Raw genomic sequence first — 15,102 nt, 5'->3', positions numbered from 1 at the left:
AGAGAAACGCGCACATGCCAGACTGCGGGCTGGGTGGGTTACTGGGAATTTTTCACTGTCAGTCGTTTATAATCTCAAAATGCAACATCAAAGACTGAATTCAAAGCAAAATACTGAGCAACTTAATGTACTTACCTTCTCAGGAAAAGTTAGAATTTTGGCCACGTGAACTGGCACAGCTACCTCATCAATTCGGAGGTTGGGGTCAGGTGAGATGACTGTTCTGCCAGAAAAATCCACTCTCTTTCCTGAGAGATTGCCTCTAAATCGACCTGAATAAATAAAAATATATCATAGGTCTCCAAGGCACAATGTGTGCTGTTTGGGGGTAAATGACCAGAAAGACCAAGGAAAGCCTGTGATCTCTGTGATCTGGAAAAGATGGACATATGTTCCCCCCAAAAATGAAATAAAGGCAGTAGACTGTCTCCTGCACATGTTGGAACGTACCTTGTTTTCCCTTCAGGCGCTGGACAAAGCCTCTGGTCCATTTCTTGGGCGCCATGTTGAGGGGAATGCCCGAGAGCTCACTGTTAATGTAAAGGGCACACTGCAGCTGCAGGAAATCCCAGTCTTCCATGATCATCTGGGTCTTAGCTCCTGATATCCGATGCTAAAAATGAGCAGAGAATAAACAGAAACAAGCCTGGTCAACCTGACTTTCTCCATCAGAAGTGTCCGCATAGACATACTCCAAAACTTGGAGCTTGGAAATTATAATGAGAAGCACTGACCTTTTTAATGACATCATTTAGAAAGATGATTTCTGTCAATTTCATCGTCAGATCATCTTCATTGGTGCCAGACTTCAAATCACTCACAACAGAGGGTCTGATGCACAGAGGGGGCACTAAAAGCCGTGTGAGAATCAAATCTGAGGGCTTTCCAGCTTCTGGATTCATCAGAAGTAAAGGGACATCTTCAGCTGGGATTCGTTTAAATAAATTCAGAACTACTAAGGGATTCAAGTTTTCCTATGGAAGGAGGGAAGGAAGGAAGGAATCAAATACATGTTGGTTTTCGACAGCCTGGGCAAGGGCTTACTTCTCCATGCCCTCTAACCTATCGACCACTTCACTGAGAATATGTGTAAATGATGACAGAGACTTCCAATAACACGCTACGTTGCAAGAACCCTAAAAACATCCATGCCTTTTATGCCAATAATCTAAGCCACTAATTCCACTTCTCATAATTATTCTAACGAGTATGATTTAAAAAATTAAACAAAGGATCAGCTACAAGGATGTTCACTAAAGCTGTTCTTAATAGTGAAAAGTTGGAAACAGCCCAAAAGGTTAATGACTAGATAAAATCATGGTACATCCATACATGGAAAACTATGAAGCCTTTGGGAAAAACAAAAGATCTACAGATTACAAGTGCTAGAGAAGGTATGGAGAAAAGGGAACCTTCCTACACTGTTGTTGGGAATGTAGTTTGGTGCAGCCACTGTGGAAAATAGTATGGAGGATCCTTAAAAAACTGAAAATAGAATTGCCATATGATCCAGCAATCTCACTCCTGGGCATATATCTGGAGAAAACTCTAATTTGAAAAGACACATGCACCCCAGTGTTCACAGTAGCACTGGAAGCAATGTTCATTGACAGATGACTGAATAAAGAAGACATGGTATATATATGCAGTGGAATACTGCTCAGCCATTAAAAAAGAATGAAATAATGCCATTTGCAGCAACATGGATGGATCTGGAAATTGTCATACTAAAATGAAGTAAATCAGAAAGAGAAAGATTAAATACCATATATTACCTATATGTGGAACCTAAAATATGATACGAATGACCTTGTTTACAAAACAGAAACAGACTCACAGAAATAGAAACTTATGGTTACCAAAGGGGAAAGAGAGTGGGAAAGGATAAATTAGGAATTTAGGATTAGCAGATACAAACTACTATATATAAAATAGATAAACAACAAAGCCCTACTGTATAGCACAGGGAACTATATTCAATATTCTGTAATAAGCCATAATGGAAAAAGATACGAAAAAATATGCATATATAGAAAACTGAATCATTTTGCTGAAGAGCAGAAACTAATACAACATTGTAAATCAACTATATTTCAATTAAAAAAGAGGCTACAGAAATGTGATATTGCCATAAAAGGTGTTCACAAAATATTGATAAGTGAAATAAGCATGTGTACAATATGATCTCATTTTGGGGGAAAATGTACATCTATACAGAAAAGAGGAAATGAAAGAGTTTACCAAGGTGTTTTAACAGGGCTGTCTTTAGGCGAGTGGAATAATAGTCTTTTTTCTTTTTCTTTTTTTATATTTAAACTTTCCCTAGTGAACTTACATTGTCTTTGTATTAACTTCACTTAATAGAAGTGCTGTGCTGTAACAACTTACTCATAATGTAAGTTATCAGAGATGGTCAAAGATCACAGGTAAAAATTGTCAGCTTGTGTCTTGTTGCTGGTTATTTATTAAATGTTCTTGGGATCAGACTACGTGACTGAGACTACATGCTACAAGCAGAATTTGCTATGCGTAACCCAATGAGAAGAAGAACAAAGAAAGTAAAGAAGGAAATGTTTGAACAGCTAGCTGCCGCCCTTAGAACACTGCCAAAAGACAAAGTGTCTATAGTCCTGTCTGGGAGGTGATGGCAGCGCAGCTGGGGAGAAGGAAGGACTCCCACTACAGGCTTTCTGGTCTGGGTCCTTGCGCCCCTGTCTCCCAGTGATGGGCACCTCACTGCCACCTGAAGCAGTCAGGGAAGAAGTCTACAACCAAGAGAATTCTAGAATTTTCCAGCTCACCTGCGCCCTGCCCAGCAGAGGCTCGACTTCTTTGTTATGCTCGATGGCAGTTTCAAAAGACTGAAGGAAATTTGACACGATCGGATCCACCACTTTCTTGTTAGTCTTGTATTTCTCGTGAATTATCTTCAGTAGCCCACATTTCTTTACAGTACCTGTAAGAGTTAATGACCACAGTTGGAAAAAAAAATCAGGTTTTGGTTATGCTAAACTCTGGGACATGTGGTCACAGGAACTACGGGATGAGAGACGAGGCACATCCCGCTCACCGTTAAAGGCGCCACAGTGATGGCATGTGCTCTTCTTCCGGCACTTATCAGAGATTTTCTTCTTCAGCCCTCGCTTCTGGAGGTAGGTCAGGCCAGGCCTCTTTAGATAATCCAGAAACTGCTTCTTCTCCTCCTGGGACAGCATGATGTGGCAGCAGGTTTTACAGATCATCTTTTAAAAGTTAAACAAAACAGATAAAAGAACGAGAGAGGATGAAAAAGTCTTTTCTTTGTAAAATGCCACCTCCACCCCTTGCCCAGAACACTTAACCACATGCACGGATCTACAGGAAGACATGCATAGAAGAAGTCGTGTTCTGCTGGATACTGGCTGTAGTTACAGCCAGCCGGAAAGGTTTTGTTAACTTTTTTTTCTTCATACTGTTCTGTATTGCTTGAATTATTTTTTACAATGCATCCTTACTACTCATTCAATGAAAATCAAGGAAAAAGAATCTTTGAGCAATTTAATTTACTATAAGATAAAATATTATGCGCTTAGTATAATATTTCCTAAGCTCACTTGAACATCCATGGATCAATTAACTCTCAAGTTAATACCCTGGAAATAAACAGATACACGCTTACCTGTAAGATGCCTATAACTGCTCGGAAGTACCCCACATGAAAACACGGCAATTCCAAATCAATGTAACCATAGTGGCCCAGACAGTCAGCCAAGTTCTTCCCACAGGTTTCACAAGGACGGTCCTTCTCACTCGTACCCTGTGGATAAAAACACACCCAATAGTCAACGGAGACCACTGGACAGGGACTCAGAGTCAGGATCACCTGGGAAGCTGCAGGGTACTCACATCCCACTGACCAAAGAGGACTGTGGTCCTTGAGATGTACAGGGGGAATGAGGGAGACGGAAGGAAGCTCTTGCTTCTTCTTATCTGGTAAGTCACCAGTTTCATCAGCAAGTCAAAATACACGGAAGCAGGAAGGGCAGGGGTCTTACCATTCTGTGGTCAAGCACCCCGTACAGCAATGGGGCATGGTTGTTGTCCTGGCTGTACAGGTTCTTACTCACAACCTGGATGTGTGCCTGCTGGCGCATCTCCTCAGCTGACTTCATCCCAAAACAGATGTGGCTTCTGTTCCAAAACAGATTGGAAAGAAATAGGGGAACAGTTGCATCAAAACCACTTACCAAAAATGGCAATTACACATGTGACACACTATAAACAACCTTATCCTTCCGACTCCCTACAGGCTCTGCTCCCCCATTATTACACTTCCCTTCATCCTGCTGAATCCTTTCCACTTTCACCATCTAACGAATGGAGCTCGCCCGGTCGAGGCTACCTGCTTGCTGCTAAATTCAACAAGAATTTCTCATTTTACTTCTCTGTAGCATTGGCAGTAACCCTCCATCCCTTACCTTGAAATAGTTTCTTCTCATGGCTTTGGTAACACCGTATATGCTTTGAGTTTTTTTCCCTCCCTCTCTGGCTGTTTCTTAAGCCTCTTTTGTGATTTTTTCTAATGCCATTCCTTAAATATTGGCTTCTCTCCCCACCTAGGGTTACAACCTTCATCCTCTTCTCTTCTTTCTACACACTATTCCTGAGTGATTGTGTCACTTGAGTATATGCTGATGTCTATCTAGTCTTGATATGTAGGTTGGCATCTTCTACTCAGCTGGAGATTATACAGATACCTCTTTTTGACAGCTACACAGGCACCTCAAACTCAACAGATCTAAAAGAGAACCAAGAAGTTCCTTTCTCAAATCTGTTCCTTTGTTCATTTTCCCAACAAACTGGGGGTTTACTACATGCCAGGCATCACCCTGAGTGGCTGAGGATACAGACTGAGTAAGACAGACAAGGACCCAGCAAACCTGGAGCTCAATTTCAAGGACGACAAGGCAGAGAATAAACAGATACCCCAAAGTGAGTAGACACAGAGAATGAAAATGATGTGAAGCAGTACAGGAGAGAGCCTGAGGACACTACTTTATGTTGTGTGGTCAGAAAGTCTCTCTGTTAAACTGACATTTCAGCCGAATCCTGAATAAAAGGGAGCCGGCCTCAAGATGATCATGAAGCCAGGCATTGGAAGTAGACAGTAACTAGGACCAGGGTTCCAGGGCCAGTACTAGCTTGGCATTCTCAAAGAACCAAAGGAAACTGGTACACCAGAGCACAGAAAGCTGATGGCATGAGACGAAGTCAGTGAGGTATGCAGGGGCCAGTTCCTCACTTTGGTAGGGAATTTAAATGTTAGTACAAGGGAAAGCTGCTGGAAGATTTCAAGTTGCAGTGTCAGGGATCTAATCTGCATTTTAACAGTCACTTGGGCTGCTTGGTGAGAACAGATTGCATCTGAAAATGGTCAGGGCAGGGCAGCTGGGGTGGATATGGAGAGACCACCTGGGAGGATTCATCCAGGTAAGACCCTCAGTTCCCCCATTCCAGTGGATGGCAACTGTCCACACAGCTGCCCTAACAAGAAATGCTGTGTGTCAGTCTCGCTTCTCCCTTACCTATGCCTCCCAGTGCTGTCAATTTCATACCCTAATCCCTTCTCAATTTTTAATAGACTTTTTTTTTTAATAGCAGTTTCAGGTTTACAGCAGAATTGAGCAGAAAATAGAGTTCCCACATAGCCCTCCCCACCCTCAACATCCCTCAATCAGGGTGGCATATTTGGTACAGTCAATGAACCACATGGGCACATTATTATCAACCGAAGTCCATAGTTCACATTAGGGTTCACTCTTGATGTTGTACATTCTATGTGGGCTTTGACAAATGCATAATGACATGTAGCCACCACTATAGTATCATACAGAATAATTTCATTGCCCTAAAAATCCCTTGTGCTGCATCTACCCATCCCTCCCTCCCTCCCTCTCCCCAAACCCCTGGAAACCACGATCTTTTTATTGTTTCTGTAGCTGTGCCTTTCCCAGAATGTCATTTGGTTGGAATCGTATAGTTTGTAGCCTTTTCAGATTGACTTCTTTCATTTAGTAATACGTCTTTTAAGTTTCTTCCATGTCTTTCATGGCTTGATAGATCTTTTTTTTTTATTGCACATATATTTTTTAATTTACATATATGCACTGTTCATTGTTTCTAAGAACGTTTAGAGCTTTAGCTTTTTAAACTTACATAGTTATCAAAGGAATAAAGCCAACCACAAAATAAGAATTAACTCAAAAAGAGACATATACCCTGCTATTAATAGCAACATTACTTATAATTGCCAAGATACGGAAGCATGCTAAGTGTACATCAACAGTTGAACAGATAATGGAGATGCAGTGTATATATATGTAATGGAACACAAGTCACCTATAAAAAAGGATATTTTGCCATTTGTGGCCCTTCATTCACTTTTTTTTTTTTAAAAATTTCACTTCAAAAACCAGAATTTTATACCTGGCAGAGACATTTCCATTACATCAAAAACAATAAAATACCTAGAAATAAACTTAACCAAGGAGGCTACCTATACTCTGAAAACTGAAATGACACAAAGAAGTGGAAAGATTTCTTGTGCTCTTGGGTTGGAAGAATCAAAACTATCAGAATGGCCACACTACAAAAGGAATCCACTGATCCAATGCAACCCCCCATCAAAATACTCGTGACATTCCTTACAGAACTAGAACAAACAATTCTAAAATTTATAAGGAACCACAAAAGACCCTGAACAGCCAAAGTAATCTTTTGTGGGTCTCTCTCTTTTTTTCCTCTTTCTTCTTTTTGTTCTCTTTTCTTGTGGTCTGATGACTAGAGAAGGTCCTTTAACATTTGTTGTAAAGCTGGTTTGATGGTGCTGAAATCTTTTAGCTTTTGTTTATTTGTGAAGCTTTTGATTTTTCCATCAAGTCTGAACGAGAGCCTTGTTGGATAGAGTATTCAGGGTTACAAGTTTCCCCCTTGCAACACTTTAAATATATAATGCCACTCCCTTCTCGCCTGTAGAGTTCCTGCTGAAAAATCAGCTGATAACCTTATGGGAGTTCCCCTGTATGTTATTCATTGCTTTTTTTCTTGCTAATTTTAATATTTTATCCTTATCCTTGATTGTTGTCAATTTGATGACTATGTGCCTTGGTGTGTTCCTCTTTGGATTGATTCTGTGTGGTACCCTCTGCGCTTCCAGGACTTGGGTGACTATTTCCTTTTCCAAGTTGGGGAAGTTTCAGCGATTCTCTCTCCAAAAATTTTCTCAGGTCCTTTCTCTCTCTGTCCTCTTTCTGGGACCCCTATAATGCGAATATTAAAGCGCTCTCTAATCCCTTCTGAAATCAACTTTTCCATTGACTCTACCACCCCAGTGCAGGCCATTATCCCTCTGCCTGGATCCCTGCCCTGGCCTCCAAGGTCTTCCTCTTTATTCCATCCCCTGAGAATCAGAAGAGATCTTCAAGAAGAAAAACTATCATCAAGACACCCCCCCCTGCTTAATTAAAACCCTTCAGAGAGTCCTCACTGCCTGCAAGATGACTCCGGAACACAACTTCAAATCTCCTGCTTCCTGCTGATTGTTACCCTTTCTCCCTCCGGTATGCTCCTAGAGGAAGACTGTTTGGTCTGCTTTCTTCTACCTGAACCCCTTTCCCATTTGGTGCTCTCAGAACCCCTTATGCCTACCCTTGTCCTTGCACTTGTCCTACCCAACGCTGACTTCTCTACCTTCTCCAGCTAGACTAGGCAGTAAGGTCTTACTCATGTCATATCTCTAATTCTTATCATTGGGCCCAACACACAGTACTTTCCTCAGTAGGTGTGTGCAGCAGTAACTATTGATTTATTTCTTTAACGGAAACTCTCAGGAGAGACAGTGGCCTAATAAATAACCTCTGAAGAAGGCCCAGAATAGCAGCCACATTTTTCAGACAGCTTTCCATCTGACTGTAGTACAGCTTTTTGGCTGGCAACTCCATCCTTTTGGTCAGCAAATAATACCTCCGTGTCATGGGCTCTGCAACAAAACCAGACCCCGCCCCACGCTGCAATGACGCAAAATTCGCTGGAAGGGGTCATCGTTTGACATCAGGAGAACGCGGCCCATAGGGCGAGGCCCATCGCCAAGGTTCCCACCATATCCCACCTTCTCCGCCCAAGCCCAAGGGACCACCTCGGGCCTGCTGTTCCCCAGATGCAGAAATGCCCTTTACCCGATCAATATTCACCGACGTAACCTAATACTCCTGAATTGTGCCCACAACTTGCATTGATTCCTGGCCCTCCCCTTCCCACTGACCCTCCCCTTCCCACTGACCCTCCCCTTCCCACTGACCCTCACCTCTGACCCTTCGAGACTCAAGACCCTGACCTGGCACCTCTCTATCCCTAGTTTCTCCGCCCTTTGGGATTCTTACTCCATCTTACATTTTCTTGGCCACATCCGTCTCCCGGAACTGCTCCTTCACCATGGTGACGGCTGCTGGGGCTCCCTCCTAGAGACTCGTGGAGGTTGACTAGAAACGCGACCCTTCGCACACCACCCGAGGGTGCTCCTTGACTCGTTGCTAACACATCTGCGGCATCCTTTCGGCCACCGTAGAGCGCCCCACGTGCCCTCCTCCACTTCCGCTACTCGCTGGCACGTCTGTTAAGAGAGGCTTCCGGAACGTCGCTTTCCGCCTTCTCCCTACCCTGCCATCTAGCGGCTCCTCCCTGAAACTGACCCGATACCTGTCTCCCACTTTAAACAACTCGCAGATTTCTGGATCAAGGGGATACTTATTAAAAGCTCACTTTTTGTAGGGATTACGATTTTCAGAAAAAACAAATTACATAGTTTAAAAAATTTTAATTAGAAAATCACTAGAGAATCCCAGAAAAATAATAGCAATAAATTAAAACGGTCAGTTTTCTGTACTTCAGATAACAAGGGTTTTGAGTCAGGGTTTCAGCAGTTTTCCTAGCAGTAAAATGAAGAAGCTGGTCCAGAGGACCTCCAAGGATACCTTCTAGCTTTACCAGTCTCCAACGCGGGTGGGGAGGCGATTTAAACCTTAACCCGGTTTGCAGGAATTCTAAGTACAGACAATTCAAGATAATGGCCAGGTGCTTGCGTAAACCTAGTCGGCCCAAGCTGTTCCCTCTCCGGATTGGCCAGTTCACGCTCCGGGGGTGTGTCCAAAGAGCGAAGATGCTCAGTCTCAAGCACTTTCAATCAGGCATTGGCGCGGTCGGCCTCGCGGTGTGGCCACGCCCCCACCCGCGTCGCCCGGGGTCCTTCCGTGAGCGTTGATATGATTGGCCGGCAGAAATCAACCCTCTTTTCCTCCCCGGCTGCTTGAAGACCTGCTGCCATCATGGTGAGTCTCCTGGAATCATCCGCCGCATATCGGAGGCATCCTCCGTCCCCCAAGTCCCACCGTGTGCACCTAGGCCCGCCGAAGCCTGGTTGCTCATCCCTGGCCGTGTCTGGCGGCAGCCGGTTGCCGAGGGTCCGGGAACCGCCGGCGGGGGAGTCCGGGCTGCACTGTCGACCCGATTATACCGGGCTTCAGAGTCTAGGGAATGGGGACTACGGGAGCGGCTGCTGCGTTTGTCGGCTCGGTGAAGCCTAGTGGATTGAGTCGGGGGTGGGGTGAGGAGAGAGAGGTGGTTTGCCGGTGAAGTCAGTCCAAGAGGTGAAGAGGGTGTCGGCACCTCCCGGGTGAGTTGCAACAAGTGAAATCGATCCCATGTGTAAGCTAGAATATGCTCAGCCAAATAGATATCTTGTCTCACATGGGGGAAACTGAGGCCCCAGGCAGAGGAGTTGCCTTGAGGCTTGCTCTGTCATGACTGGTTAGCTCCGTCTTTCGACGGTTCAGCACCCGTTTTTAATCCCGCTTCATTTGCGACTCTTTTTTTCCCTTTGACTCCTCTTTAAGAATTGATTACTGTTGAAGCGAACTTTTTTTTTTCCAAACTGTAGTTGCAATTTAGCAGTCAGTCGCTGCCATGAGAAACCTCTCTTCTACTTCTTTTTAGTAAAATTTTTCTAATTAGTGTGAGCATGCTGAGTGCCAACGTTTCTTAGCAGTTACTGAGTATAAGCCTTTGGGTCATTCAGAAGGGAATGTAGTTTTTTCGTCAGGTGTAGTGTTGGTTATTCAAGAAGGGTCGTTTACACGTAGGTAGCGCAATGTTTGTGGTCAAATTTGTGCGGGAACACAGTGCTGTGACTTTAAAATTTGTATGAATTACAGCTTTACTCCAGAGAAATGGTTCTGAATTGGCGGTGATTTTTGCCTCAGGGGACGGGTGACAAAATCTGGAGACATTTTTGGTCACAACTAGGGAGGAAGGGTGCTACCGGAGTCTAGTGATTAGAAATCAAGGATACTACTAAACATCCTAAAATACACAGGGCACTCCCCACAATAAGGGAGTAGCTGGACCAAAACATTGGTTTTGAGAAACCTTGCTCCAGAGTAATTTCTGTAAAGGTGAGGTAAGATTTTACAGGTTTGAAATCTTGACAGATTCAAAATACGGCTGTTCAGTGTACTTTATGCATACTGTGTGTGTTATCGGTACCCTGTGTTAGGCATTGTGCTAAGTGGGTTAAAAGGAGATGGGAATTTGTGCTTTTTTTTTAATTGAAGCTTTCCTGCCACTAACCCATGGCTCTTGAACATCAGAAATGTGGCTCCTGCAGCTGAGGGATTGCATTTTAAATGTTTAATTTCAACTGAGTATCCACAAAATGGCTAGTGGCTACTGATCTGGATAGTGCAGTTGTACATTTTGGAAAGTCACAGCAAAATCAGGGAAGGTTGACTGGTTTTATTAATCAGTGTGTCATGTTTTCAGAATGACACAGTAACTATCCGGACCAGGAAGTTCATGACCAACCGACTACTTCAGCGGAAACAAATGGTAAGGAAGGCACATCAAGGTTTGGTTGTTTTTCACTTTTGAAAATGTATTTTATTAAAATAAACGCTAAACTTGGTCATTTCCTTTTAGGTCATTGATGTCCTTCACCCTGGGAAGGCAACAGTACCTAAGACAGAAATTCGGGAAAAACTAGCCAAAATGTACAAGACCACGCCAGATGTCATCTTTGTATTTGGATTCAGAACTCATTTTGGTGGTGGCAAGACAACTGGCTTTGGCATGATTTACGATTCCTTGGATTACGCGAAGAAAAATGAACCCAAACACAGGCTTGCAAGAGTAGGTGTCCTCATTTGTTCAACAGTTGCTGAAGACATTTTTTCAATAGCATTGTGTTGTAGGTGCAGTGAAGTGAGCAAGAGCAGGCAGGCTGCGGAGGGACAGCATCCAGACGTAAACAGCTTTTAAGTTAAGTGAGAGGAAAGGTTCTTTGATACATGCACAGAAAGGGTACAGGGGTTCAGAATGGTGTCTGGCATTTGAGGAGGTGGCATTTGAGCTGGTCTAGAAGGGTAGGTAAAGTTCCTGAGGGCAAGAACTGGAAGTAGGGGGATGAGTTTAGAATGGTGTCTTGGCACCAAATTAAGTGAAATCCTTGTTGCCAAATGAGTTTGGACTTAAGTCCGTAGGTAGTCAGGAACCATGAAGGGTTTTTGATTATCTGAGTGCCAAGCAGTGAAGTGCAGCTGACCCTTGAACAACACAGGTTTAAATGGAGAGTTCACATGTGCAGGTGTTTTTTTCAGTAGTAAATGCTGTGGTACTGCAGTGGGCCGAGGTTGGTTGAATACACAGATGGCAAAGGAAGCACAGATGTGGAGGGCCAACTATAGTTGGTGCCCCTATTACCCAGGTTGTTCAGGTTCAACTGAACAGTAATGGGCTGGTCAGATTCCCTAGCTTACGTTCTAAATAACGAACCAGCAAAAGAATTGTTAGTTTGGAGTAATTCTTGTGTCTGTCCCCTTCTCATCCTTTTTCCCCCCCTTAGGATTAGATAAAATCTTCCCAAAGAATAGATCTGGGAAATCACAGTGAGGTGGTAGATGGATGCTGCGCTCTTTAATTGGGTTGTCTGGGAGGCCTGGCTGAGGTGACACTGAAGCTGGATCCTAGTTGAGATTGGGAAACATTCTTTTAGGCACCAGAAACAGTGAGTGCACAAGAGGGTGCAGTGAAGATGAGTAGATCAGTGCAGTGTTCGGGGGTGTGGTCCTTGGGAAGGGCTCCTCTATCAGCTGTGAGTAATGAACAGGGAGTTGAAGTGAAAGAGACCCTGAAGGGAAGCCACAATGTGGGGACCTAGTTAGCTGTAGGTTCAAGGCTGTAAGAGCCAGTCTTCTGAATTTACTTTTCCGGGAGCACTGAGTGGATGCTTCCTGTGCGGTTATTCTGTTCATGCTGTCTTCTAAATTGATGACCCTGTTTGAGCACAAACAAGTACTGTTAAATACACTTGAAAATTTTTGACTTTTGAAGCTGCATTACTTGAGCTCCAGCCTGGTCACTTTCCCTGCCTACTAGATTAGAGGGTAATGAGTTGATGCTTTCAGTTCACCTACATATGTATATGTATTCCTTTCTCCCTCAGCATGGCCTATACGAGAAGAAAAAGACCTCAAGGAAACAGCGAAAGGAACGGAAGAACAGGATGAAGAAAGTCAGGGGGACTGCAAAGGCCAATGTTGGTGCTGGCAAAAAGGTATAGTTAATCAAAGAAAATACGGAAATATCAATTCCACGTTTTTAGTTTCTAGAAAGGTGGGGTTTTATTTTCTTAATAACCTTTCTCAATGTTTCTTCTTTTTCACTTCTTCTGGATTACAGAAGGTAACCTGTTTTGAGAAGCCACGTAACGTAGTATCTTAGCACCTCAGTAGAGTAGCTTTGCACACCCTTGTCAGCTCACAGATTAGCACAACATGGGGCCACATCGGTTCAGTGATCCTGGGGGGTGCCTTGCAGGCCCTATCAGGAATAGTTTTCATTTTACTGCTAATTGACAAAGATTGTTAAAGGGGGAGCAGTTTCCCAAGACTTCCTTTCTTATGTTGAGTCGATGTGGCCTGTGTTTTCCTGGCGTGCTGGGGAGGCAGCAGAGTCGTTGCTTTCCTCTCCAGTTAGTCAGGACTTAAGTGATTTTAATGATCAGCTTTTTACCAGCTTTGCTAGCTAATTATAGTTGAATGGAATTAAGGTGTTGGGTTGTTAAATTAACAAATAATCAAGTGTTCTGTGAACTTTTTTTTTTGCCCTTTCCCTCTACTTTCTTGGAATTCTTGTTCATCAGAAATGAAGTGTCTAGCAGGTACTGAGATTGTGAGCACGGTGTGGGGATGCATCACCTTCACTGAGTTTGCTTTGATGCTTTGCATGTTGGCTTTTGGAAGACGAGTTGTATAGTGTGGTCTATTATAATACCACTGCTGTGGTGTAAAATAGTATGTGTGGGCAAAGGAGAAAGCTTTTAATCACGTTTATTTTGGAAACTCAACAAGCATGTTAAGTTGTAAAGTGCCCCAGTGGAGGAAGGTGGCTACCCTACTCAGGAGGCCCCTGTTAGCTGGCACTTGGGAAATGCAGTGTTCCAGAGTCACACACCCAGGAAATGGCTTTACTTAACACTCGGCTTGAGAAAGTTTCTCTCATCTAGTTACGAGCAGTCTTCCCTTGGGGACCCTGGAGACTGGTTGATTCTCTGGCAGCTCTGATGATAAAACTGGTCCAGATATCTGCCAAAGCCTCTGTGCCGGGAGCATCCACCCAAAGCATCCTTTTACTATCTCTTTTTACTATTCCATTGCTTTTTATTACGTGATCTCTAACTTTATATCTGATGCCACCCCCTTTTTTTAGTTGAAAGATTTCCAAGATAATTGTATATTCACATCAAAGCCCTTGATAAATACACTTTTCCCACGTGTATTTAAACACATTTTGCACACTTGAGCAGCCTAAACCAGTAGTAACATGTGAAGTGGGCTGACAGTGGGTTGGGGCTAGTAGGGTTTTGAAACAGTAGTGGTCACCGCCCCTGTTCTTTCTCTCACTGTGACTCCCTGCCAGGGCAGGCAGTAAACCTGGTATGCTACTGTAATTGACTTCCCAGTGCCATGGGGTTGTGGTAATGGACAAACTGCCAGAGGAGCTACTTGCTGTTGAGAACTGTTTCCTGTTTGTGAGGCTTAGTATACCTGTTGACAGAGGTACCAGAGGTTGAAAAACAGTATTTGTGTTCTCATCTAGCTCTGAAGACCGTTTAACACATTTTCTTCTTCATTCAGCCTTTGAGTCCCATGTGTTAGTGCTCAGTGGTAACATGTGCAGAGGGGCTACCTGTGGGGACCTGAGCCATCACTATTCCTGCTTCAGTTGCACTAATGCATTTTGCTAACCCTGCTCTGAAAAGCGCCTGGAAAGTGAATGTATAAATTAGCACATGTATTTTTTTGGCTCCAAAAAAAAAAAAAATCAGGCACAGTAATGTTCCTTTGAATTCAGTTTTTGTTCATATGTTGGAATTGCACCTTTTGGGTTGCAATAGAAATTTGTTTCTTTTTTTTCAGGGTGAGGTAATTAGGTTTGTCTATTTCTTTGGTTTTTCAGTGGAGGTACTGGGGACTGAACCCAGGACTTTGTGCATGCTAAGCATGCGCTCTACCACTTGAGCTATACCCTTCCCCTAGAGTTCTTTTAAATGAAGGAATAAATAGTCTTGTGTTTGAAGAGCAATAGAAGCATTTTACATTAGCTAAGTTTTGCCTCTAAATACTAATTCACACTACTTGTGTTGACTGTGAATGGTGGCTTTTAAGTTACCAAACTGAGACAGGTTTTAAAACGCTTGATCATTTAGATCTCTCCTTTTGTGGTTAAATTAGACTTTTGTCTGGGATGATTCCCAGGTCTGTTGATAGTGCTAGCATGCCCAGCACAATGTTGCTGAACAGAGAGCAAAGGGGCCAAGGCTCCACTTATAAGTAGGCAGTGGCAGCCTAAGAACCATAGTAATCAGGCAAGTTGTCCTCAAAATTGGGAGGAATAAGATCACTGAGTGTGTCTAAGGAGTGCTCTGTACATGCAACTGGAAAGAACAACACAGACATCTTTAAGGAATCTGATTGCATGCACTTAATGCAGTTTATTTAGGAGTTTGAAAAGGGA

General features: G+C 43.4%; 2 protein-coding genes across 7 annotated transcripts in view; one reads left to right on the top strand and one right to left on the bottom strand.

Annotated features, from left to right (window-relative positions):
- The window catches only part of POLR3A (RNA polymerase III subunit A), a 42,526-nt gene extending 33,877 nt beyond the window's left edge, over nucleotides 1–8,649 (bottom strand). The window contains exons 1-8 of the mRNA XM_064488004.1: nucleotides 8,428–8,649; nucleotides 4,035–4,170; nucleotides 3,659–3,796; nucleotides 3,071–3,242; nucleotides 2,802–2,956; nucleotides 735–974; nucleotides 451–613; nucleotides 136–272 (exon numbers count right to left, since the gene is read on the bottom strand). Of these exons, the coding sequence (XP_064344074.1) occupies nucleotides 136–272; nucleotides 451–613; nucleotides 735–974; nucleotides 2,802–2,956; nucleotides 3,071–3,242; nucleotides 3,659–3,796; nucleotides 4,035–4,170; nucleotides 8,428–8,471 (1,185 nt within the window). The 5' untranslated portion in view covers nucleotides 8,472–8,649. The remainder of the gene's footprint in view (nucleotides 1–135; nucleotides 273–450; nucleotides 614–734; nucleotides 975–2,801; nucleotides 2,957–3,070; nucleotides 3,243–3,658; nucleotides 3,797–4,034; nucleotides 4,171–8,427) is intronic.
- A 614-nt stretch (nucleotides 8,650–9,263) lies between these two features.
- Nucleotides 9,264–15,102, top strand: part of RPS24 (ribosomal protein S24) — a 55,638-nt gene continuing 49,799 nt past the window's right edge. For 4 of the 6 annotated variants that reach the window (XM_064488003.1, XM_064488002.1, XM_010984110.3 and 1 more), the window contains exons 1-4: nucleotides 9,264–9,362; nucleotides 10,852–10,917; nucleotides 11,008–11,217; nucleotides 12,530–12,640. In XM_064488003.1, coding sequence (XP_064344073.1) covers nucleotides 9,360–9,362; nucleotides 10,852–10,917; nucleotides 11,008–11,217; nucleotides 12,530–12,640 — 390 coding nt within the window. In that variant the 5' untranslated portion in view covers nucleotides 9,264–9,359. Of the gene's footprint in view, nucleotides 9,363–10,851; nucleotides 10,918–11,007; nucleotides 11,218–12,529; nucleotides 12,641–12,765; nucleotides 12,823–13,228; nucleotides 13,247–15,102 lie in introns of those variants that run through there. The other 2 variants (XM_010984112.3, XM_064488001.1) reach the window with 2 other exon arrangements.

This window comes from Camelus dromedarius, chromosome 8 (assembly GCF_036321535.1).
Source record: "Camelus dromedarius isolate mCamDro1 chromosome 8, mCamDro1.pat, whole genome shotgun sequence".
NCBI classification, from domain to species: domain Eukaryota; kingdom Metazoa; phylum Chordata; class Mammalia; order Artiodactyla; family Camelidae; genus Camelus; species Camelus dromedarius.
This window is presented reverse-complemented; position numbering and strand designations above follow the sequence as displayed.